The sequence below is a fragment of the Thalassophryne amazonica genome, chromosome 5 (assembly GCF_902500255.1).
Source record: "Thalassophryne amazonica chromosome 5, fThaAma1.1, whole genome shotgun sequence".
NCBI classification, from domain to species: domain Eukaryota; kingdom Metazoa; phylum Chordata; class Actinopteri; order Batrachoidiformes; family Batrachoididae; genus Thalassophryne; species Thalassophryne amazonica.
In genome coordinates this window covers 34,835,440-34,862,844 of record NC_047107.1, presented here as the reverse complement: position 1 = coordinate 34,862,844, position 27,405 = coordinate 34,835,440, and the positions used below count along the sequence as shown (strand labels likewise).

The 27,405-nt window shown below is 40.8% G+C and overlaps 1 protein-coding gene and 1 long non-coding RNA gene across 2 annotated transcripts in view; one reads left to right on the top strand and one right to left on the bottom strand.

Moving 5' to 3' along the window:
- The window catches only part of LOC117510309 (phosphatidylethanolamine-binding protein 4), a 126,623-nt gene extending 115,851 nt beyond the window's left edge, over nucleotides 1-10,772 (top strand). The window contains exon 4 of the mRNA XM_034169985.1: nucleotides 10,115-10,772. Within this exon, the coding sequence (XP_034025876.1) occupies nucleotides 10,115-10,206 (92 nt within the window). The 3' untranslated portion in view covers nucleotides 10,207-10,772. The remainder of the gene's footprint in view (nucleotides 1-10,114) is intronic.
- On the bottom strand, nucleotides 5,617-26,033 carry LOC117510312. Its single transcript, XR_004560672.1, has 4 exons — nucleotides 25,819-26,033; nucleotides 25,628-25,732; nucleotides 7,332-7,338; nucleotides 5,617-5,628 (listed from the first exon to the last, which is right to left on the bottom strand). It is a non-coding gene; the product is annotated as an uncharacterized LOC117510312 (long non-coding RNA).
- Between the last annotated feature and the right edge of the window lie 1,372 nt (nucleotides 26,034-27,405).

Here is a 27,405-nt window from a genome sequence, read left to right as displayed (position 1 = left end):
TGTCAAGGTAAAAACCAGAAATTCCCATCTCACCTTATCAAAGGACCTTTTAGCATCTGGAGAAATAGCAACTACAAGAACCTTCTTTGTTTGACTTAACCACACCAAATGCAAAAACATCCTTACATGATCAGACGATGACCTACTCTTCATTAAACCCATCTGGTTTTGGATTAGTAATAGCCGGTAATACCTGTTGTAATCTTAATGCTAAGACTTTTGTCAGTATTTTGTAATTCAAATTGAGCAGGCTTATCAGTCTAATGTTTGAGGGATCAGTTGTGTCCCTCTCTGCTTTGGGGATTAATGTTATCAAGGCCACATTAAAAGCAGGAGGCATCTCCCCTTTCATTAATATTTCTTGGTACACTTTGCACAGTATTGGGGCTGTAATATCTATGTATTGTTTATAATATTTGACTAGGAAACCATCATTACCAGGTAATTTACCATTATTCATTAATGAGAATGCTTTTCTTACCTCCATCTCAATTATTGGCAGTGGTGGGCACAGTTCAGCTAATCCACTAACCGATAATTATCAAAGCTAATGTTTTTTTGTTAGCGGATTAGCTTTTCAGATAACTTTTAAAACCATCAGCGGACCAATTATCTTCCGATAAATTTAGTTCCGATAACTGAAAGTTATCAGAACATTTTTTTTTGCTGGTAAAGTGAGCAAAGTTTAACGGTCAAAAATGTTTGTAAACCCTAAAATCAAACATTTTAGTCCCTGACGTGTGTTTGTGGCAGACTGGCTGTCACTTGCTGATGACGCCATCATTAAGCGTGATACTTGACTGGCCAGTCAATGCAGGGACCATTGTGGGTAGTGTACTTCAGGTTCACTTTGGACATGACACTGTTACTGTCCGCTTGACACAAAAACAAAATAGACTAATTTTAACATTATTTTATTTTATTTCTATGGGGCTGATGGGATCATATAATTGCCAAGACTCGGTGGGAGAGAGATCTCATAGCGCAGCTGTGTTACAGAGGGACTTTACTTCACCATTTAGATATCATTTTGGATCATCAGGACGCTTTATGTGGATTATTATTTTTCTTCAGAATTTAATGAACCCCACTGAAACTAACAGGTAAGAATTTATATTTACTATGTGTCTTTTACTCTGCCAATCAATGCATTAATGGACGTATTTTGGTTGTTTAAGCCATAGGGTTCAAAGCGTGTGAAAAAAGCAGTAGCTTTTAGCTCGTAAATGACGGTGTATATACTGAGATACACTGTGACTTCTAATACTGTGTTTTACTGCTTTTGAAAGATGACAGTGCTTGGGGTTTTATTTTTTATTCATTTATTTTTCGTGTGTTCTTTTTGTGTTTGTGATCCTGCCTGGGAATGACTTGATCTTTGAATTTACCCAGCAGCCCCTGCGGCGCTTAAAGTGAAACTGGTTTATCAGAAGCCGACAGTATAATCTGATGTGGCTGCGTCCGACTCAATACTAGAAGTTATCAGTTATCTGTAACTTCCGATAATTGTTTTAGCAATTTATTGGTATAGCGTTATGAAAGATAACTTTTCAGTTAGCGGATTAATGGTTATCAAAGCTAATGTTTTGGTTACTGGGGACTCCAGTCCTTCTGTCATACTTGGCTACAGTATCAGTGTGTCTATATTAGACAAAAACTGATCCAGCTCCTCTTCATTTGTGTATATTGACACAGTAGATGTGTATAATTTTTTATAATACTCCTGGAAGGTTTTGTTTGCATCCTTTACTGCAGCGATTACCCTGCCACCCTGTTTAACTAATGGAATCATATGTGAAACAGCAATAATTGAAGCCTCTTCATAAAAACTATAGTTTTCAATCGATACAATGCATATTCTGCTTTTTTTTTTTTTGTAAATATCGTCTAAGTAGAATTTAAGTTTACAAAGTTCTTGATATTATAAATCACATTACTTTTCTGATAACTTAGTTTCTTTAATCTTAATTTCATCTTCCAATTGTTTGATTCTGTTCAAACTATAGCTCGTCTTTGTAGTTGCCTGGACAATCAGTTTACCTCTAATATATGATTTTGAGGCTTCCCATATTGGTGCAATGTGTGCTGTACCACTAATATTTAACTGGAAGAAAGACTTCTCCCAAAGCCTTTTTGAATTTTTTTCATCTTGTAACAAAGAAATATTCATTCTCCACCTTCCTCTCTGTTCCAAGTCCCAATCCATGTTAAAACCTAAATCCACTGCTGTGTGATCCATTACCGCAATTGTATTTATATTACAAGTTACAACATTTATTAGGGATGTTGCAGTTAAAAAGAAATCTATTCTAGAATGTGATTTATGACATTGGGAGACAAATGTATATTCTCTATCATTAAGTGCCCCTTCACACATAGCATGAATAAGTAGGAATCAGGGTGAAACAGCCCGAATGAGCGAACCCCGATAACATCGAGTCGATGTTGGAGGCGTGAACGGTCCCGTTGTGATGGTGTGCGTGCACGAAACCATTGCAGCGGGATCACAGTGCCAGCAGCTGGAGCGTGTGGAACCACATCGCACAGTCACTGTGGGGGAAAAAAATAAAAACCATCTGGAACGTGTGGAATCACATCACAATGCTGATGTGGAGGAAAAAAAAACTACACACCATAAAAAACAGCAGTAATACAATAACGTGCTTTTGGAGGGCGGTATGCATTTTCAGAGGCCCGACGTCCATGCCCAGTCGCCCAAAATGACAGATATTCACCCAAGTTAGATGAGGGCAAATATCTGTCATTGCAGGCGACGGCATGGACGGCATGGATAGTATTGTCATACTGTCCATGAGAAAATACAATACAATACAGAACCCTGTTGTTAGATAACCCTGGTTAAATAAAAAATAAATGCCACTCGTGGGATTCGAACCTGCAATTTACAAAAGCTCTGATTAACAGATGGAAACTTTACCACTTTACCCCTACAATCACTGTCTTATACCTGTCTTATAACTTATAACTGTCTTATAATCACTGTCATAAAATGCCTAAAATCAGCTAGGAGATAAACACATTTTTTTTAAAAAGAGAAATTACTATACATGCGATACACACAGATGACATGTGTTGAGGGGGGAAGCCGACACTCTGGCACGCCACATGTGTGTTGCTTGGCAACTCCACTTTCGTGGGGCCACTTAGACAAATTCCACATCCAGCTCGAAAGTGGTCACATGCTCACTATTTTCTTGTTGACATCATGAATGGCCACACATTTCCTAAGTGTCCAGTGAGCTGTGTTGGACGTTCGTGTGTGTCACCTGGATTTTGGCTGACACCTGCCGCGAAAGGGATCGAATGGGCTCTCACAGGTCTTTCAGTCGCTGGTGTGCGCAAATAATTGTAGCGACAGGTGTATGAGGTGTTGGAGGCAGCTCCGATTTTTCACGACTGGCATGCAACTCCTCCATCTTGCACTAGTCGGCTTCAATCGTGTTATGTGTGAAGGGGTCCTAAGGTTTGCCAGCCTCCATATGTCTCATTATGTCCATAGTCTCATTGTCTTTAGTCAGCATGTGAATTGCTGCCCTGTTTGAACTCATTTGAGAGCCCTGAAAATTACTTATGTCCAGGATAGGATCCAGCACCTGATTAAAATCTTCTGCTAAAACAAATTTGCCTTCCATGTCCCCTACTACCGTATTTACCTGGTGTTAAAAAAAAAAAAAAAAAAACTGGTTCTGGTTTACTAGGAGCAGAAATGTTACACAAAACCATCTGCTGAAGTTCTAGTAATACCTGAATACATATAATTCTTCCTTCTTCATCCTTAAAAAGTTTACATTTTTATTCCCCAGTATTGTCACTCTGTTACGCTTACTGCTGAAAGAGCTGTGAAAAGCATGACCTGTCCATCCTTTTTTAAACATCATTGCTTGCTCATTCTCCATATGGGTTTCCTGAATAAAAATTATATCTACCCGATTATTTTTCCAATATGATATTATTATTATTCTTTTCACTGGATTTCCACATCCATTTATTTTCTATGTTACAAGTTTAATGGAAGTCCCCCTCATGCCTTATTAAATGCCATATTTATAATCAAATAACACTCATGTCCCATGTCTGTTTTGTCTTATATATTTTTAAAAAACTGACATTCGTAATTCTAAAGTACCAACATATGTGCCTTTCGTTTAAAATATATAATTCTCAGAACAAGAACAGTTTTGAAAAAATACCCAGAAAAAAAACTCAACTGAAAACCTTTCAGCTGGTCTGCCATGAGTATACAAAAAAAAGCAAAAACAAAAGTGGATGAACTGTAGCAGGTAACTGATCCTTTAAGATCTGCCCTTGACGGCTCAGCGAGCCGCTCTCCTGTCCACAGCTTCAGTCACCTGTTGGTGGCTCTTTTCTTCATAGTTCTGTTGTCTTCACTCAGTTTGTTCTTTCCTGATCTGCACCCTGGCATCTCATTAATAAATCTCTTTGCTGCTGACGCTCTCATTCTTCCTGTTCCACCTGAAGAGCAGTGTCGATGGAAAAGCCAGCGTGCATCTGTCGTGAAGCTCTCATAGCTTTTGTTTCACAGATGTAAATGTTTTCCTCTTCTCAGCTCCTTTCTCATATCGAGAAACGGTGAAAGTCACCATCCTTCCCACTCAGGTTGCGCTTTGATTTGGCAGAGTTGATCACCTTGTCCCTCGCTGTTTGTCTCAAAAAGCAGATCAGAACCAGTCTGGGTGGCTGTTCTGCCTTACTGGGTGGGGATATAAAGACCCAATGGCCTCATTAAACTTCAAATCCCTGGTCGATATCGATTCTGAGCCCCTCCAGCAAAATCTTGTTTTTTATGCAGCTTAGGAGCGTCTCTTTTGTTCCATATACTTCTTTCATTCCGACCAGCTTTACATTGTTTCTTTTAGTGCGATTCTCCAAAATTTGTATACAGATCCACATGTCCTCTGTTTGTTTAGCTCAGCTTCCTCCATCACTCACTAACCTCTCAGAAATGTCCTCTGGGCGGGCTGTGCGCCCCTCGGCCTCATCTGGCCTCCCTTGCGTAGCTTCCACTGCCGTCCACCACTCTGTAATCGAGCTCTCACCGGAGTTTTACGTGATGGTTGTCTGGCGTGAGCACCAGCCAGTGCGTAAACTGAAGTTGTCCATCAGGTAAAGGAAATAATAATAATAATAATATCCTCTGTTTTGTGGGACTAAGTGCACAAGTCCAAAGAGCTGTGCAGATTTTGGTCGGAATGAATAACTTCAGAGCAAATCGCTGTTTTAAATCAAATGACACCTCTTTTCAAACACTACAATACAAACTATAATCGACCAAAAAACCTTTTTTTCCTCCCAAAATGAGACGTCCTCCGTTTTTTTTTTTTTTTTTTTTTTTTTAATGAATTACATCCTGACGTGCAGCACAGCTAGCTGTAAGAGCTCAGCTCAGAGTCTATGGAGTTACATTAGTGTCAATATCTGAAAGGAAATGCTTTTGACAAAAACTACAGATTTTGTTTATTTCTATTTCTCTCCAGATATCAAGGATCCATCATGTACATCAAAGATCCAGCGACCATGTACAGATTTTATTGATTTTTATTTATGTCCAGAAATCAAGGATCCAGTGACCAATTTCATATTTATTTACTTTCAGATTCATTAAAATGCTGTTGACATAGAAAACCTATAAAGCCTACTTTTAGTACACAGAAAATTCATAAGAGGTATTGATAAGGGAATCGATAAAGAACTGGATCGATAAACGGAATCGATAATGGCATAGATATTGATAAAATCTTATCAATGCCCATCATTAAGCGTACCACACCACATTGCATTGTATCACATTGCGAGGAATTGAATTGCCATCAAATACATATCAAATCGGATCGAATCAGGAACAGGGGTGAATCGTATCGAGGTGCGTATCGAATCGTTGTCAGTGATGAGATTCACATGCCTAGTGTCTACTACTGTGTTTCAGAGTTGCCACCCCTTGAGGCACCTAAGACCTTCAGGCACAGCTCCCCCCTGCAGTTTCAGCAATGGAAGCTTTGATCATTGCTCATTCTGGTTCAATGCCCCCAACTTCCACAGGGATACCAGAAAAATTCCACTGGAGGTGTGAGTTGAAGATCTTGGGCTCCACCAGACGTTCACAGTTCACCCGCACTATCCGTTTGGGCTGTCCAGGTTTGTCCAAAGTCTTCCCCACTCTCTGATCCAGCTCATCATCAGATGGTGATCAGTTGACAGCTCTGCCCCTCTCTTCACCCGAGTGTCCAGAACATGCGGCCTCAGATCAGATGATAGTATCACAAAGTCGATCATCAACCTTCAGCTTAGGGTGCTCTGGTACCATGTACAATTATAAGCATCCTTATGTTCGAGCATGGTTTTCATTATGAACAGTCCATAACGAGCACAGAAGTCCAATTACAAATAACCGCTCGGGTTTAGATCGGAGAGGACGTTCCTCCCAGTCACACCTCTCGATGTGTCTCTGTCATTGCCCATGTTTGCATTAGAGTCCCCCACTGGAGCCCCATGCAGGAGTCCAGTCAGGGGCTCTAAGAAGGCCAGTCAGTGAAAAAAAGTTTATTTTATTTTTGAGATTTTTGCAGATTTATTAAAAATAAAAAAAATTAAGAAACCACGTGTAACTAAGTATTCACAGCCTTTGTTGTGAAGCTCAAAATTGAGCTCAGGTGCATCCTGTTTCCATTGATCATCCTTAAGATGTTTCTACAGCTTAATTGGAGTCCACCTGTGGTAAAGTCAGTTGACTGGACATGATTTGGAAAGACACACACCTTTCTACATATAAGGTCCCACAGTTAACAGTGCACGTCAGAGCACAAGCCAAGCATAAAGTCAAAGGAATTGTCTGTAGACCTCTGAGACAGGATTGTCTCAAGGCACAAACATGGGGAAACATTTCTGCTGCTTTGAAGGTCCCAATGAGCAGAAGAGAGAGAGAAGGGCCTTAGTCGGGGAGGTGACCAAGAACCCAATGGTCACTCTGTCAGAGCTCCAACATTCCTCTGTGGAGAGAGGAGAACCATCCAGAAGGGCAACCATTTCTGCAGCAATCTGCCAATCAGGCTTGTATGGTAGAGTGGCCAGACAGAAGTCACTCCTTGGTAAAAGGTACTTGGCAGCTTGCGTGAATGCCAGGCACCATGTTTGGAGGAAACCAGGCACCATCCCTACAGTGAAGCATGGTGATGGCAACATCATGCTGTGGGGATGTTTTTCAGCAGCAGGAACTGGGAGACTAGTCAGGAATGAGGAAAGATGAATGCAGCAATCTACAGAGACATCCTGGATGAAAACCTGCTCCAGAGCACTCTTGACCTCAGACTAGGGTGACAGTTCATCTTTTAGCAGGACAATGACCCTAAACACAGCCAAGATATCAAAGCAGTGTCTTCAGGACAACTCTGTGAATGTCCTTAGGTGGCCCAGACCTGAATCTGATTGAACATCTCTGGAGATATCTGAAAATGACTGTGCACAGATGCTCCCCATCCAGCCTGATGGAGCTTGCAAAGAGGAATGTGCAAAACTGCCCAAAGATAGGTGCGCCAAGCTTGTGGGATCATATTCAAGAAGACCTGAGGCTGTAATTGCTGCCAAAGGTGCATCAGCAAAGTATTGAGCAAAGGCTGTGAATACTTATGGATGTGATTCCTTAGTTTTCTCATTTTAATAAATTAGTAAAAATAAAAAATAAATACTTTTTTCATGTTGTCATTATGGGGTGTTGTGAGTAGAATTTTGAGGGAAAACATGAATTTTCTCCATTTCGGAATAAGGCTGTAATATCAAATGTGTAAAAAGTGAAACACTGTGAATACTTTCTGGATGCACTGTATTTACATGCAGTAACTTTAATAAGATCACCACAAGGACCAGCATAAGACATTCTCAAGTATCACAGTAATTCGAAATTGTTTATCATTACAATTTTCTTATCGTCCTTTGCACTGCTTTTCCCATCAGTGAACTCCTCCCAACAATTGCAACTGTCACAAAGCAGCCTCTGGTTCCCTCCCACAATTTTATTTCAAAAATGGACCTGCGTTATTTTCGCAGCTCTAACTGCATCAGTGATTTGCAGCAGCAATCACAACACATTGTGCTCAGCTTACAATCGTCTTTATTTTACTCAGAACAGCGCACACCTCTTTTAAAATCTCCATAGTTGCTTTTCTCATCCATTCATGGGAATCTCTGAAGAGGTTTTGGGATGTAACCATCTAAAAAATAATGCATGCACATAAAGTTTTACTTGTGGACAATTTAATGGCTGACTAACATGATGATCTGAGGAGCTAAGGTGGGTTTATTGCACCTCTTTGCATTAGCATCATTTCCAAATCAAAGAATTTTCATACAAAATCAAAAACATAAAATGGGTCTTTAGAAACTATTTATCTTTTGCAGCCAAATTCATACAAAATTCTTTCTGGAGGCTTGTGTGGAGGTGTGACTGTTATTTCAGTTTTACAGTGTAACAGCTTTGAAATGAATGGTTTAATTCTGTCTCTGTCTGGGGTCAGTAAGTGAGAGATCATTTCTCCACGGAAATGTGCTCAATCAGAGAAATCCAGTAAACCATTATTTTCAGATCCTTTACCAACAGTTACTTTCTAAAACTCAAATATCACGATCATAATGCGACACAAACCTGTGGAAAGGATTTTGTATGAATGTAGTCGAGGAGACACCTCTTTCTTTTCTCTCTGTTTCACAACATATGTGTGGTCTTGAAGTTGCAAGTAGTTTGAAATGAGCTTGTCGGCTTCTCTCATTTTCAAAGCCTAGGTCTTCTGGCCATCAAGGCTAATGCTGTTTGTGCTGAATTTGGCTGAAAATCTTGAGCAATCCTGCTAACAATTAAACTTACCAAGAGACCCAGATGAAAACATACTGGATGTTCCTTTGTGAACTTTGAAAAAACAAATATAGGAACCAAACATGTAGGTCAATAAACTGATAGCTAACATTAAAATTGTTTTGTGTTTATTAGAAAAAAAGTAGTACTATAGACAGTCACTAGTTATTCCCTCAGCACATGTGCACTAAGCTTCAATACCATGAAGATTAAGTACATTTATATAACGGCTGAGTGGATCCTTGTCATTTGATTGGTGCCTTGGACGTCACGTGACATGGATTATTCCTCCCCTTTGTGTTGCATTGCATTTAGAGTGCAAATTTGGTTTCATACATTTGGTACCATTGCACTCTGCGCACACACACACACGCACGCGCGCACACATGCAGAACGGAGAAGAAATTTAACACATGAAAACAGATCAAATTGAAGCTTGTTTTCCAAGCTTCTTCTAGTAGACTTTAACTGAATTTTCACATCTTTTTTTATTAAGAAAAATCTTTCTCGGTTCCACTCCATGAAGGTGTGTAACTGGTGATGCAACAGAATAAAATTGCACTATGCACAGTTTCTCTAGCAGCAACAATAGCCTCATTCCTTCAGAGTTGTTGTGTGTATCTTGGTGGCTTCCCTCACTAGTCTCCTTCACACATGGCCACTCAGTTTGTTTGTTTATTTGTTTTGTTTTTAGAAGTGCCTACTCCAGATCGATTAAACATACAGTTCCATTCCGTTTGTATTTCTTAATGACTGATGTAAATGAAATCCAGGGTGTATTCAGTAACTTGCAAATGTCCCTGTATTCAACAACTGGCTGTAAAAGTGATTATTTGGCACCATAACCCTTATATTTCTTTGTCCAATTACTTATGGCCTCTTACAATGGAGGCACTGTGTGTACAAATGGCTGTAATTCCAAAATGGTTGAGGTGACACTTTTGTTAAACCCCTTGAATTAAAGCTGAAGATCTAAACTTTCAGCACATCCTGTTTCATTTCAGCTCCATTTTGGTGGAGTACAGAAGCAACCTGACCTGAATTGTCTCTGTCCAAATATTTAAGGACCTCAGTGTACAATACCATGGTTCCTGGTTCCAGAAGAAGAGTTAGTTCCTGAAATGCCTTTGGTTCATTACAGTGCAGTAATCCTGTAAAAGTCTATGCTGTTTCTGGTTTGGGAATATTAACCACCACTTCAATGTTTTTTTCTTCTTTCTTCCTTCTGCACAGGAATGTGGGATCTAGATCTCTTCATTGAGAATTTTGAACTGGGAAACTATGTGGCCTTTCAGCAGTTTGAGACCCAGAACTACAATGACTAAAGGATGCCTGAGTGACGTCAAAGAATAACATAAAATACTGTTCCTCACGTTTTGCATGAATTTGTTCCAGTGTGCACTCAGTCAGCTCATTTTGTCTCTGTCTTATCATTGAGCTAAAAATAAATAAACGTATCTGTGTCACATGATCTGTGGCAAGGGATTTGGGAAATAGATTTTAACCTCACTGGGGATTTCTTATTAGTTTCCAAACATCATCGACAAGAGAAGGAAGCCGGCCTGATGTGTCGCAGCTCATTGTGGAAAGAGTTGATTCTAATTCAAGGGAGGAAACACGTCAGGGCCAAAAAAAAAAAAAAAAAGGAAGTGGGAGGTGAAACCGAGACCGCAACACAGCCGGATGCCACAGTGGAACTTGAACCAAAATACTTCAGAGTGACAGTTCAGGGGGAGGGGCTGCAGGCCCTGTGGTGTATTGGGTAAAGGGAACTTGTTAGTGTCATTGTTTTTCATGTTTCCATTGACCACTCTTTCACCAGCTGGAAAGATTGTTCTAATTTCTGCTCTGCATTTGACTTTCTGAAGTAAAAGCTTCTTTCTAAAGATCACCTTGAATGTATTTTTGGATGATGAGCCCAGTTTGAACTTCAGGCACTTTGCACAGTCCACCAGGCAGGTCTGTAGAGAACAGTGTGGAAGAACTTTTTCACCTTTTCACTAGGGAATAGTTTTCAGACTTCTACAGGTCTTTGCAGCATTGTGGGTCAGAGGACCCCCTCTCCCCCACCCATGACGAATATTGGTTTCTAACCAGCACCTCTCCTCTGGGAGGGGTTTGTATCAATACCCTATATGTCTGAAAAAGGCTGGATTTGCATGAGGAACTTTGATGTTGTGATGATCAATCTTTAGTTGGTGGTTTCATTGACCCTAATTTGGTGTCTCATCAGTGGGCGGGGCAGGAGCAGGTAATGGAGCTTTTTTTTGTTCCTTTGGTGGTTAAGCCAGCCTTGGTAAACCTCTATGTGCCCTCTCCATGAACTCTGGGAAACCATCGATCAAACTCTAACACATCTGCTTTGTTTGCTTTCCTGACTTAATAGTCAAAGCAGCTGAGTTCACAAACAAAACAACCAAAACCGTGCGTAAGCGCACAGTTCTTCAGAGGCCGCTGCTTTTGAACAAGTGTTAAATAACCGTCAGATGGAATAATGCTCTTGACCTTGATTTACCAGTCTTATTTGACTTATAAAATAACATTTTTAACAATTGGCAAGAGGAATATGATTCCTCACCGTAACACTCATTATGTAGCATGCCAAGTGGGAGAGCATTCTTCCAAATCCACCTACTTGAATCCATCAGTGCACCAATGAAATGCCAAGATTTATACTTCCAAACACACAATTCATTTTTTTCCCTTCATATCTTGGAGATACCCTGCCAAAACAGCTGGGTTTTGCCACTCAGCTTCCTTGAACATGTTTATTTTTATTCCAAACGTCTGGAGAGTTAAAATATTCTAATTAGGAAACAGACAGCTGTAGTTCAGCGATGAAGAGTATATTATATTCTCTAAAGTAAAATAAAAAAAACCTCATCCCTTGATGATATAGGAAAGGCATTTAATATCACTTTGATTTATTCAAACTAAGATTAATTAAATGGAATTTGTATAATCAATTGCCTAACTGCATTTAGTTATCTAATAGTGCACAGTGGTTCAAGACTTTTGTTGTTATTGCTGCAGAAGATGTGCAGGTTTATTCCACTGGAGAATTTCTGCCTTTTTACTGAGTGGCAAAAGTGAAAAGTCTGTTGATTGCATGTCAACAGTAGGAGCTAATGACCACTTTTAGGAGCCCTGTGTTTGCTGGTTATTATTTTCCAAGTTTTTTTTAGTTGCATGGTGTTATCCTTATGACAAAAGATGAAAAATAAAACTGCATATATTCTAAAATGCACCTTAATGATGGTCAAACATAAAATACAGCACTTAAGAGTAAACTTAAAAGTAAAATCACATTACTGATGGATGATGCGCAGATGAAAAATAAGTCTGAAGTGCTCCTAATTTCGATTTTAATTTAGTTACTCCTCTGTGTGTGTTTTGGGGGGGGGGGGGGGGGGGGGGGGGGGGGTTGCACATTGTAGCTAGGAAAATTTAAATTTCTTGGGACAAACTCAAAAATGCATCCTGATGAGGACTTCATATAATCTGACATGGGTGACTGTGACTTTCTTTTTTGTTGCTGTGTTTTACTACGGTGACCTTTACACCAGGTAAATCGCTACACCAGCACATCAATCGCTTGCAGTGAGCCTTAGAGTGTACATGTGTATTGAGCACCCACTGGATTCTCATTTGCTATAACATGATGGAATGGCAGGAGTAAAGATGTTGCATCATATTTTGCCAAAAGATTGGTGAGACCCAAGCAGGAAACCATTCGCAAGATTCAGCAGCCTTTTGCAGATAAAGCAATGGGCATAACACATGTAAGAGTGGTGTAACCGCTTCAAAAATGGATGCACATCAGTGGAGAGTGACACATGTTCTGGTAAGCTATCCACAAGCTGAAGTGACCACATGACTGACAGGTTATGGACTTCATTCATGGCTGACCATCGTGCCATCATCCAAAAACTTGCGGATAATGTCGAAATAAGCACATGTTTGGTACATTGTGGTTTGATGTAAGATTTGGGCATGTAGAGGGTATCTGGGAAAGTTGTACCAAAGCTGCTAACGATGGAGCAGAAGCAACTGTGGATGTCTTGCAGTGCGCAAACAGCGACCCAACTTCCTGAACAGTCATCATTGGTGATGAGGCATGGGTTTATGGGGATGATCCAGAAACCAAATTTCAGTCATTGCAATGGAAACATCCAAGATCAACATCAAAGAAAGCACAGCAGGTGCGCAGCAGTGACTGTTTTCTTTGACTTCCATGGGGTGGTGCATCATGAGTATGCACCGACAGGCCAAAATATTAATAAAGAACATTATCAGGTGATCCTACATCGCCTTTGTGATGCTGTGCGTGGCAAATGACCGGATGTACGGGTGGTAAAAAGTTCGCAGCTCCATCATAATAATGCACCCATCCATTCTGCTAAGCTGATTCAGGCCTTCCTGGCCAAATACAACACTCCTGTGACTTGTCAGGCTCCCTTCTCTCCAGACATGGCTCCCTCTGATTTTTGATTGTTCCCCGAGATCAAAACCACAATAAAAGGGATTTGATTTGAGTCACGAGAAGACATCATGCAGTACAAGGCAGTCCTGCTAGACGTCATTCCAAAAGAGGCCTTCCAAAAATGCTTACATCAATGGCAGAACCCCTGGGAGAAGTGTGTGCAGTACCAAGGAGAGTACTTTGTAGGGGATTACAATTTCAAACCCCCAGGTAATTGTATTTTTGGTGGCCGAAGGTTGGATACTTTTTTGAATGCACGTCGTACACCAAGCACAAACCGCCGCCCATAAATAATGAAAATGTTAATATTCTTTTAAATACGCAGTAAGACGTATTTTTAAAATACCTATACAGAGCCCAGTTATCCAAGCCATCAGCACACCAAATGTGGTGTACATGGAGTCAAAGGAGTAGATTTCTATAAGCATCACACACATATATATATATATACAGTGAGGAAAATAAGTATTTGAACGCCCTGCGATTTTGCAAGTTCTCTGATTTAGAAATCATGGAGGGGTCTGAAATTTTCATTTTAGCTGCATGTCCACTGTGAGAGACATAATCTAAAAAAAAAAAAATCCGGAAATCACAATGTATTATTTTTTTTTTTTTGTATGTCACTGCTGCAAATAAGTATTTGAACACCTACCAACCAGCAAAAATTCTGGCTCACACAGACCTGTTAATTTTCTTTAAGAAGCCCTCTTATTCTGCACTCTTTGCCTGTATTAATTGCACCTGTTTGAAATTGTTACCTGTATAAAAGACACCCGTTCACACACTCAATCACACTCCAACCTGTCCACCATAGATAGCCAAGACCAAAGAGCTGTCTAAGGACACCAGGGACAAACTGTAGACCTGCACAAGGCTGGGATGGACTACAGGACAACAGGCAAGCAGCTTGGTACAAGACAACTGTTATGATTATTTATTAGAAAGTGGAAGAAACACAAGATGACTGTCAATCTCCCTCAGTCTGGGATTCCATGCAAGATCTCACTTTGTGGGGTAAGGATGATTCTGAGAAAGCACAGAACTACACAGGAGGACATGGTCAATGACCTGAAGAGAGCTGGGATCACAATCACAAAGATTACATTAGTAACACATGATGATGTCATGGTTTAAAATCCTGTAGGGCAGCAAGGTTCCCCTGCTCAAGCCAGCACATGTCCAGGCCCATTTGAAGTTCACCAGTGACCATCTGGATGATCCAGAGGAGGCATGGGAGAAGGTCATGTGGTCATATGAGACCAGAATAGAGCTTTTTGGAGTCAACTCCATTTACCATGTTTAGAGGATGAGAACAACCCCAAGAAAACCATCCCAACCGTGAAGCATGGGGGTGGAAACATCATACTCTGGGGGTGCTCTTGTGCAAAGAGGACAGGATGACTGCACCGTATTGAAGGGAGGATGGATGGGGTCATGTATTGCGGGATTTTGGCAAACAACCTCCTTCCCTCATTGACGATGGGTCATGGCTGGGTCTTCCAGCATGACAATGACCCCAAACACACAGCCAGGGCAACTAAGGAGGGGCTCCGTAAGAAGCATTTCAAGGTCCTGGAGTGGCCTGGCCAGTCTCCAGACCTGAACTCAATAGAAAATCTTTGGCGGGAGCTGAAACTCCAAACCTGAAAGATTTGGAGAAGATCTGTATGGAGGAGTGGACCAAAAGCCCTGTTGCAGTGTGTGCAAACCTGGTGAAAACTACAGGAAACGTTTGACCTCTGTAATTGCAAGCAAAGGCTACTGTACCAAATATTAACATTGATTTTCACAGGTGTTCAAATACTTATTTGCAGCAGTGACATACAAATCAATTAAAAAATCATACATTGTGATTTCCGGATTTTTTTAATTTTTATTCTGTCTCTCACAGTGGACATGCACCTAAGATGAAAATTTCAGACCCCTCCATGATTTCTAAGTGGGAGAACTTGCAAAATCGCAGGGTGTTCAAATACTTATTTTCCTCACTGTATATCCTGGATGAGACAAGGAGCATCCATGAATACATCAGAAAGATGGGACCCCAAGATCAGCTGCTACAAGAATGCCTCAGGCAGCTGAAGACAGACAATGATAAAAAATAAAATAAATAAATAAAAATTAAAAAAAATCATAGAAGACCAAGCCCCTCTGGGTTAGTGTATATGCTCCATGGGGCTTGGGCTTGGTACTACTGACAGATAGAGGAAGTGGCTGACATCAAGAAGACCTGCCAGTGGCTAGAAAAGGCCAGCCTAAAGGACAGCACAGAGGCTGTGATCATGGCAGCCCAAGAACAGCCCTAAGCACCAGATCCATAGAGGCAGGAGTCTACACAGTCAACAGGACCCAAGTTACAGGCTGTGCAAATGTACCCCAGAGACAGTCCAGCACATAATAGCAAGATGCAAGCTAGGACAGCGTTCCCTGAGAGGCACAACCTAGTGTCGGGAAACAGGAAACATATACAGGAACATGTGTGCCACTTACGAATTCGAAGTCCCGATGGGAGACGCCACCAAAGGTAGTTGAGGGTGACAGGGCTAAGGTCCTGTGGGACTTTAAATTCCAGACAGACAAGCAGCTGCTGGCCAACCAACCAGACATAGTGGTGGTTGACAAGGGAAAGAAAACTGCAGTTGTGATCAATGTGGCAATCCCAGCTGACAGCAACACAGAAAGAAGGAGCAACGAGAAAATAGAGAGTACCAAGGGCTGAAGGATCACTAGAGCAGATGTGGAAGGTATAGTTCAAAGTGGCCCCAGTGGTAATAGAAGTACTAGGGGCCGTAACCCCCAAATTGGAAGAGTGGTTCCAGCAAATTTTATATACATCAGAGGTCTTTGTCCAGAAGAGTGCAGTTCTAGGAACAGCTAAGATACTGTACCTATATATATATATATATATATATATATATATATATGTGGTGTGTGTGTGTGTGTGTTGTGTGTGCGCGTGTATATGTGTATATATTATATATATATATATATATATATATATATATATATATATATATATATATATATATATTATATATATATATATATATGTGTGTGTGTGTGTCCTGGTGGTCAGGAGGATATGTATCAACCAGTTGTTCAAAATACGGCTCCATTAAAGCACCTATCAGCAAGGTCTGAAACCTGTCATTGCTCTTGATACTCTGCATGCCAGTGGTTGCACAAGGTAATCGCTAATGCAGGTCTGTCTTGTGTCCAAAATAACTCTGAAACATGATCAGATTATCACCAGATTCAGTAATAATGTTACATGGGTGGATGCCTGGCATCAGTCGGCTAAGCATTTGTTGTTACATGCGGACCAAAGTGCAATCCAACTGAAATATGCTGCAACACGTTTGGCTAGTGGGAAGTCCTCTTTTGGCCCAAACACGCCTTTGATGTCTTTAATTAATCTAGAACATTAGTGATATTTTGAAGGCTAAACACAAAGGTTCTGGCAAGGTTTAACATGCCAAGATCTGACAGTGATCAGGATGTTCATAAACATTTGAACAAATGAAATTAAACAGTAGTTTCCATTCAAAATCATCTGTAAGATGTAATTAATGCACTGATGCTGGTGATGGTTGCTGCCTTTGCGCAATTTGACTTACCGGGTTAGTGTATACGATCCAGCAGGAACAAATTAATAATTTTAGGGTTTACCAACATTTTTGAGCATTAAACTCTATTTAAGAACACAAATCTTTGCTGACAAAGTTAGTGGAACTATGTTTAATGGGATGTAATGGGTCTGCCAATAGTTTTGAATCTTAGCTAAAAAGCCAATCTGCAAAAATAGCTTCGCTAATTAGCTGTTAGCCGATTAGCACAAGTGTGCTCACCACCGCGTTCGTGATGGTTAAAAATGATGCTGAATGAATTTCACTGCTGGGTTAGGCTCCAGCCTCCTCTGACCTTTAACTGGAGTTAGTGGATGTAGAAAATGGATGGATGAAAGACTCTCTTCTGGCCTAAAAACAAACAAACAACAACAACAAATTAAACCAGAAGAGATCATTTGATCTTGTATGAAGTCTTCCATTTTTGAGAACCATTTTCAAATTGGCATTTATGTCTTTTTGGAAACTTGTCATTTATGTTTCTAAACAAAAATACACATGAAAAAGAGATCATGCTTTTGGTTTAAAAAAAAAAAAAGCTACATTGTTTTCTGATCCATCTCCATGAAGCTTGGAAAAAAATCTAATTATTTTGACTACATCCACGGTGTCGTGGCAGTGTTCCACTGTGCTTTAAATCAACTCATGCCTCCATGGAATCTCCGTATGCAAACGAGACAGGATGCTGCTGCAGGCCTGCCCCATGTGACACGGTACATGGTCGAGGAAACAGAGGTTACGTGTTCCAGCTGCTCTGGCTAACTTTCCAACCACAAAACACACAACAGTCAACTTGACCTATAATAATATTCTATGGTTTTGAATTCATAAACATGCTTGAGGTTATTTCCTGAAAGCTTCTGTTGCACTGATCAATCTGTGCAACATCACGCAGTCGACAAATTAACCTGAACTTCACACAATAACACCTAGCAAACTGATTCAGTCAAACAGCTATAAATAAAATAATTTTTTGAGTTGGGGGGGGTGCAGTTTTAGACAGTTTGGAATTTCAATCTATGGTGATTTGTGAGGCCATAGGTTGTGTTGTATTGAATTGCAGAATACTGTCTGGCTGCACAGTGAGCGCAACCCATAGTCAGTATACAATTAAGGACAGATTTCCATGTGTTTTTCAAGCAGCAAAAGTGATCAAAATCAAACTTTCAGATTTTGCTTCTGTACACCACCTCAGGGGATATTAAATGAAACAATTACGATGTAAAAATGTAGAATTTCAGCTTTAATGTGTATATCATTATAACCATTTTCACCCAAGGCCAAAATATGGCCATTATCTGTCCGTCCTGTCTGTGCTCAGCATAAGTCCAGTCCTATTACCATGGTCTACAAATTCACTGGGAACATTCTTTGGACATGGACCTTGAACAAGTTCAAAGATGGCTAACCTTGACCTATTTTAAGAGGTCAAAAGGTCACATTATTTTTACTTCCTATTTTTGCGCTCAAACAGCTGAGGGTATTTCAGCATTACGTTACATTTATATACAGTCCCTCTAATTTCAGAGCCCTTAATTAATTGAACAAACCGAATGTAAGGATTGTTACTCATATACTGTAAATCATAACTTTTGCAGACAGTTTTCTTCAGACAATTCAGGAGATTGACACATGAACATTTACAAGTCACAAAATACGCCTTGGACTTCATTTCCATCATTCATAAAGAAATGTAAATAGGATGGTATGTATGCTTAATCTGTCTGGAGTAGGCAGTTTCTCAAAATGTAACTGCAAGAAAGATTAGTGAGGAAAACCATCAAGATGCCCACAACAACTGGAGGAGTTATAGGCTTCTGTACTGTGATTAGAGAAACTGTGCATCATATAATTTTGTCTGTTGCATCACCAGTTATACAGCTTCATGATGGAGTGGAACAGAGAAGAACGTTCTTAAAAAGGAGAAGTGACATTTCAACTACAGTTTGCCCGAAGACGCATGGGAGACTCCGAGATACAAAGACATGGTCAGAAAATGAAGGGACTGTGTAAATAAAACAAAACATAAGTCCGCGACAAATGTCTACATTTCAAGTGCAACTTGTTTCATTTTACTCCACTGTGGTGGTGAACAGAAGCAAATTACTAAAAAATTGTCCAAATACATTATGCACCTGGCTGTACAGAGCTTCTCATTGCAAATGTAGGCAAAAATTCAAAAGCCTCCTCACACTGGCAAATTAAAATGAATCAAGATAAAAATAAAAAATCAAAAGTATTTCTTACAGTTAGTCTGGTATATCACTGTTCAAAAGAGAGCAGCACATCATTGCGGCAAAATGTTTTGCACATGCACCCTCCATTGTTGTGTATGTGGTGCTTTGCGTCAGTCTTGCACTAAGAAATGTGCAACATGCAGACACACCATATTAAAAGTTCAAATTTGTGCAAATGTGCCACCTTTTTGCACACAACCACTGAATGCAGAGTAGGGTGTTAAATGTGCACACAGTGTTTGTGTGGTGGAGGGGTGTTGCTAATAATAAATTAACAAATTACTTTCCAGTTGAAACAAAGGTAGAGAAAAAAAATGTAAATGTATGTCAACATAAATGCAGCTGTTTGATTGGTTATTCTAAAAATTACTCTGAAGTCTAAAATAACTGCAGTTACTGTTGCAAAGCTAATACTGGCAATTTTTAAGGCCTCTTCACACATAGTACGAATGTGGTCGAACTGCGCATGAAGAAGAAGGAAATGTATGCAGTTCGTGTAAAATCGGAGCTGCCTCTAACACCTCGTACATCTGTTGCTACATGTATTTGCGCACACCAACGGTTGAAAGACAGCATGTGCCCTTCGAGAGCCCATTTGATCCATCTCGCGGCAGGTGTCAGCCAAATTCCAGGTGAAACACACAAACATCTAACACCGCTCGCTTGGCACTTAGAAAATGTGTGGCCATTCGTGTTGTTAGCATGAAAACAGTCAGCAGACGATCACTTTCGAGCTGGTTGTCAAATTTGTCTAAGTGCCCCCACGAGTTGCCCCCACGAGCCTCCAAGTTTCCAAGTGCACATGTGGCATGCCAGAGTGTCAGCTCTCCCCACAATACGTTTGTGTATGTTTCATGCCCCACCCACGCCCCGCTCTCACCCCAGTACGTGGCGTGCATGTGGTTCATGCACCACCTCCCCCCCCCACAAGCGAGGCACCTCTCATCTGATCACAGAGTGACACCTTGGTCTGTGCGCTGAACAGATAGGGGGTGTGACTGGCTGTCATCTCTGGTCCTGAATGTCACAGCTGCAGAACACGTGAAGTGTTTTGACAGACACACGTGTGTGTGCTTGCTGTCCTCACTTGGAAATACATAAAAACATATATCGCTTTTGCGACGTGCTGGAGAGCATGCACGGGGTGCACATTGACAGGCTGCCCCAGGTGACACAGACCAGAGGTGGGACAAAGTCACTGTCAAGTCATGAATCGGCAAGTCCCAAGTCACAAGTCTCAACTCAAGTCTCAAGTCAGCTTGCAAACAATTGGTGGTCATTATGACTTGAGACTTGACTTGGGACTTGACTTGAGACGTGACTTGCTGATTCATGACTTGTGGGTGACTTGCTGGTGACTTCATCCCACCTCTGATACAGACCATCAGATCATGACACGCAGCAGGTGATCTGAATGTCACGTCACCCACGTGAGCTCTGTTCCACATGATGCAATGTCTGTCCTGCGGCGTGCCATCCACAAGACATGCGTGTTGGGCTGGACAAGCGCACGGGGCTGACTGGACATACCAGATTCAGTAGATGTGGACATGATAAGAGCGCACTGCTCTATTCATGTAATTTCATGACTGTATGTCTGTGACCATGGGTCATCTACAGAGGAACAGACGGTTCATACTTGTATTGTCCGCTTGATAAGAGAGATTCAATAAAATGTGGTGTTTATTATGGTGTGTGTTTTTATTTTTTATAAATATGTCCATCTCCTTGTTGATTTCAGGTATTTTTCCACACCATTTACAGGTCAGCGATGGTAGTGTAGTGGTTAAGTTTCTGGCTGGCAATCAGAGCTTTTGTAAATTACATGTTCGAATCCTCCATTCTGAGTTGGCAAATGTATGCTGTCAGTAATTATTTGTGGTCTCTTTCTCTCTCTCTCTCTATAAAGATATTTGTATTCAGAACTGCAGCAGATTGAATTAGTGATGAAAGTGTTTGAAACCTGATGGCAAAAGAAGGAGCATCACCCACACCTTACGTTTGACACAGTCATAAGTAATTCTGCCCAAAAACTGCTTAATCATTGACTTGTGCTGTGTTCATGTCATGATGTAAAGTCAGAAATTGTGGGTTCCAACTCAGAAAAAAAAAAAGAATTTGTCTGACTTGACGTCATAACACATCCTCCGTCAGGACTGTTAGGGCCTCTTCACACATAGCACAAATTAGGCCGAATGGCACACGAAGGAGGAATCGCATGCCATTCGTGAAACATCAGAGCTGCCTCTAACGCCTCGTACATTTGTTGCCACAACCATTCGCACATATCAGTGGCTGAAAGACAGAGACTGCCCTGTGAGTGCCCATTCGATCCCTCTCTCTGCAGGTGTCAGCCAAATTCCAGGTGCCATACATGAACATCTAACACCACTTGCGGAGCACTTAGGAAATGCAGTGCCATTTGCACAGCCAGCACAAAAATAGTGAGAAGGCGACCACTGTCGAGCTGGCTGTGAAATTTGTCAAAGTGCCTCACGAGGGCGGTTGCCAAACAACACATATGTGGCGTGGCAGAGTGTCGACCCCCCCCCCCCCAACACATGTGGCGTGCGTACGTGTCGCACATGTGTGGTGATCTGAATGTCAAGCTCACACGTGGGTGACGTGACATTCAGATCACCAGCTAGGTGTTCAAATGATATGACGGTCTGTTTCATATGGAGCAACCTATCGAAGTGCGCTGTGTGTGGCCACTGCAGCCCGTCGCAAAGGCAATATATGCTTTATGTATTTCCATGTCACGACAACAAGCACACACACACACGTCACAGTGTACAGTTGTAAGGTCATGTCCTTCAAAACACGGAACGTGTTCTCCAGCCGTGACGTCCAGGTCCAGAGATCACAGTAGCAGCGGCTATTAGCGGTCACGCCCACCTGTTCGTTCATCCCACAGAACACAGTGTCAGTCTCTGGTTCTGTGTCATATAATCTTTTTTTTAGTTATTTGTCATGTAATTGTGTATGTAGTTATTGTAGTCATTATTTATTTGCCCGGCTGGACATAATAAGACATAATAAGACCGCACTGCTTCCTTCATGTCATTTCATGACTGTGCATCTATGACCATGAGTCATATATACAGAGGAACAGAGTGGGTGCCTTAACTGAGAGATTGGTGGCATGATGAGCTGAAAAAAAAAATGGTCACGTGACTCATGGTGCCATCTTGGTTACAAAATAGCATTTGCTGTTAATCTGTCTGCATGGAAATCCAGCTTTTTTATTTATTTATTCACTGAAAATGCCGGGTTGCTGTGCATTTGGATGCACAAACAGACACAGCAAGGGGTTCAAGATGTACAGATTCCCTTTAGCGGAGCAGATACGTGGATGAATCGTGACTTTGATGATAAAAGCATGAAATTTGGCACAGTGTTCGAGCATACCCTAAAGATTCTTTTTGGCTATAGGGGTATTACAGAGGCGGCCATTTTCAAAGATGGCCACTACACATTGTTGCTTTATTAGTAGGTCAGGCTTGAGACCAGAGGATCCTTGGTTCGAATTCCAGTCTGACCGGAAAATCACTAAGGGCCCTTGGGGAAGTTCCTTAATCCCCTAGTTGCACCCTGTGTGCAGTGAGTACCTTGTGTGGCAGTAGCCTCACATCGGGGTGAATGTGAGGTGTTATTTGTGCTTTGAGCGTCTGATGCAGATGGAAAATCGCTATATAAATGCAATCCATTTAGTCCATTTATTTCATACCTCAGTGACTTTACAGTTTATCATTAACAGTTTCATGTTAATAAAGCACTTAAAGCTTTAAGTATGACAAAATGATTTTTTTTTCCAAAATGAAATATACCACTCCTTGGGTGGTGGTAGGGGCCCCGAGGAGCCGTGGTGGGCATCCTTTATTTTAATTTCTGAAAGGTGGCAACACTACTCACAGTTCACTATGCTACTTAAAGAACAGTATGTACTAGCTCTAGCACCACCAATCCAGCATCAGCTGAAACCACCAGGAAGGTATGTCAGCTGCCAGCATAGTCAGATGGAAGAGTACAGTTAGCTGCATCAGGCCAGTAAAGGTCAGCTGATTGCTGATGTTAGCCAAATATGTTAGCTACCAAGCTTGCTTAATAATGAGGATTAATAAACATAGAGCTCGTATAAATGCATTTAATTAAAAACTTTCACGTGTTCATTGTTGAATATTGAGGAAAAACTGCTCATACATTTCTTGCAGCAATCCAATCTGTGCCAACAAGTCTTATTGCAGAGAATAGTGGATGACCAAAAGCTGTTGCAGGTCACACTATTTTTAGAACGCTAAAAGTATAAAGTGAACATTCAGGGGGTCAGTCAGCGTGAGGCAGCCGATGAGGTCACAAATCCACACCTCCTCTATTAAAAAAACAAAAAAACAAAAACAACTTGAGTTAAATGCAACATTTTTCGATTTGACTTTTTAGTCACAGAAATACAGGAAGGAAATGATGATGATACTGTAGCTGCTGTCATCATTGATTAACACACACAGACACAGTCACAGGCAGCCATCAGAATGTCTGTGTCAGCAGAAGCACAACATCCTCCTGAAAACCTGTCAGATGTCTCCTCTGGTCCACCTCAGGATGTTCAGGATTGGAGTAAGCGGGTATAGAAAATGAATGGATGACTGATTTCTGCTGATATTCAAACATGTTTTAATAGAAAAGATGGTAAATGATTGTAGGAGACAACATGAAGTCAGTGAAGATGAAATCTTGATGTAGATTGTTAATTATTGGATTGTCTTAGTTTTAAGAGTCAACACAACACCGTGAGCAGTAAGAAAAAAAAAAACTTCACACATCAAAGCTTTTGAATTTTAACATCTTTACTAAGAAATACAAAATCATAATACAATGTACATATTTATTTTATACAACCCCTGGCAAAAATTACGGAATCACCGGCCTCAGAGGATGTTCATTCAGTTGTTTAATTTTGTAGAAAAAAAGCAGATCACAGACATGACACAAAACTAAAGTCATTTCAAATGGCAACTTTCTGGCTTTAAGAAACACTATAAGAAATCAAGAAAAAAAGATTGTGGCAGTCAGTAACGGTTACTTTTTTAGACCAAGCAGAGGAAAAAAATATGGACTCACTCAATTCTGAGGAAAAAATTATGGAATCACCCTGTAAATTTTCATCCCCCAAATTAACACCTGCATCAAATCAGATCTGCTCATTGACATTAACCCTATGCCATGACATTGACCCTATGTGTCTTTTTGCAAGGAATGTTTTTGCAGTTTTTGCTCTATGGCAAGATGCATTATCATCTTGAAAAATGATTTCATCATCCCCAAACATCCTTTCAATTGTCCAAAATATCAACATAAACTTGTGCATTTATTGATGATGTAATGACAGCCATCTCCCCAGTGCCTTTACCTGACATGCAGCCCCATATCATCAATGACTGTGGAAATTTACATGTTCTCTTCAGGCAGTCATCTTTATAAATCTCATTGGAAAGGCACCAAACAAAAGTTCCAGCATCATCACCTTGCCCAATGCAGATTCGAGATTCATCACTGAATATGACTTTCATCCAGTCATCCACAGTCCACAATTGCTTTTCCTTAGCCCATTGTAACCTTGTTTTTTTCTGTTTAGGTGTTAATGATGCCTTTCGTTTAGCTTTTCTGTATGTAAATCCCATTTCCTTTAGGCGGTTTCTTACAGTTCGGTCACAGACGTTGACTCCAGTTTCCTCCAATTTCCTCCAATTCGTTCCTCATTTGTTTTGTTGTACATTTTTCGATTTTTGAGACATATTGCTTTAAGTTTTCTGTCTTGACGCTTTGATGTCTTCCTTGGTCTACCAGTATGTTTGCCTTTAACAACCTTCCCATGTTGTTTGTATTTGGTCCAGAGTTTAGACACAGCTGACTGTGAACAACCAACATCTTTTGCAACATTGCGTGATGATTTACTCTCTTTTAAGAGTTTGATAATCCTCTCCTTTGTTTCAATTGACAGCTCTCGTGTTGGAGCCATGATTCATGTCAGTCCACTTGGTGCAACAGCTCTCCAAGGTGTATTCACTCCTTTTTAGATGCAGACTAACGAGCAGATCTGATATGATGCAGGTGTTAGTTTTGGGGATGAAAATTTACAGGGTGATTCCATAATTTTTTCCTCAGAATTGAGTGATTCCATATTTTTTTCCTCTGCTTGGTCTAAAAAAGTAACCGTTACTGACTGCCACAATCTTTTTTTCTTGATTTCTTATAGTGTTTCTTAAAGCCAGAAAGTTGCCATTTGAAATGACTTTAGTTTTGTGTCATGTCTGTGATCTGCTTTTTTTCTACAAAATTAAACAACTGAATGAACATCCTCCGAGGCCGGTGATTCCATAATTTTTGCCAGGGGTTGTACACACAGGCGAGGTACACAGACACTGGTGTCAGCAGAGGCAGAACATCCTCCAGAAAGCCTGAGTCAGGTGTCTCGTCCAGGTGGTCCTGGTCTCTGCTTGCACCTCTAAAAATCACACAGAAGTATTTTATTAGATTGACTAAAGCAATAAAAATACAAACACTGTGGGAACTGTGGAACATCTGACTCACCGGGCTGGATGGCTGCTGGTTCTTCTGCTTCCTCCTGTACGATGGGGGTGAGGTCCTCAGTCAGGTCCAGATTTTCCTCGGCCCAGACAAGAAGTTCTTCCGCCACTTCCATCTCAAGACTGTCCTCTTCAACATCCTTCTCCAGACTGTTCTCTTCCACTTCCGTCTCCAGACTGTTCTCTTCCATGAAGAGATGTTTAAGAACATCGAGAGGTCTGATCCGCTGTTCGTTGTCAAGGCACATCATGTGTTTCAGAATGGTAAATGGTAAATGGACCTTCTCTGTGGTGTTTGTGTCCATCATCTGGTGAAGCAAGAAGTCAGAAACACATGTCACATGAGCCAAATGTCTGGTGGCCATCATAAACCCCATAGATCCTGGACAAACCCTCTGTGACATCAACAGGTTTTCTTTAAAGGAGTTCTGAAGATCAAATCATGTGGCTTTTGATGTTTCCATTTTGGTCGTTCTTACTGGACGTAAGACCAGTAATGGGTGAAGAGGTGCAGGGGCGGATTCAGGATTTTGTAATGGTGTGTGTGGGGGGTGGGGGGTGGATTTGTGAATGTGTCTCGTTCTGTGGCCATGCCCCCCCCCACCCCAAGAAAATTTGTAATTTCTAGGTGCCATTTCCTGCATTTTGGTGCATATTTCACCACAAAATGCAATCACAGAGAAAACTTAGTTCTTCTCTGTGATTATAGAACAAGTTCTATAACCTGATTTTTATTCATTTGAACTTGTGTTGTACAATCTTGAATGTGATGCTGTGACATTATGATGACAAGTAACAGTACCCGGTTGCAGTAAACTAGACTAAACTACCAGGCTGGGATGAATAAAGCCTGAAAACATTTGCATCTTTTTATAGTTATCGAACAAGCCAAAGCTAATGGGCTAATCTTGGTTTGAGTCTTTTATAATGCATATTTTATGGACTGGGTGGTGGGTTTCATGACGGGTGGCTTTGGAGCTGATATCATTGTCTCAGTAACTGTGGAATATCTGTGGCACCAACTTCACCAAGTTGCACAAACCTGCTAATGGTGCTATTACACAAAAGAAATAACAAGAAACTTTCACTGGACAGAAAAGCTGACACAAACTTCTTATTTGGTCTTTTAGTGCCATTAACAGCACAACAATCCATGATTACCTCAGATACTTGAAAATAAAATGCTATGGATCCAGCTGTCAGTCAAAGTGACCACTCTGCTAATCATTGATAAACTGATGAAGAGGAAACAAATTATAGAGGCCAAAACTTCTTTCTGTACCAGGGCGTAAACATGTTTTTTTTTCTGGTTGAAAACATTTAAACATGCAGGTCAATAGACAATGACTCGCTATAGGAGCCAGCCTCAAGTGGCCACTCAAGGAATTGCGTGATTTGTTATTTTTGATTTTGCTTCATTTAACAGGACCACAGGCTGGGGCTTGATGGTCACACAGTCAGTGAATTAGACACTGGAGGCAGACATTTGTTGAAGGTGGTTGAAGGAATGACTGAGAAGCCACTCGTGAGCACCTACCTCCATGATGTCCTCCAGACAGGTCAACACCACCTCTCTGGTGTTGGAGAATTT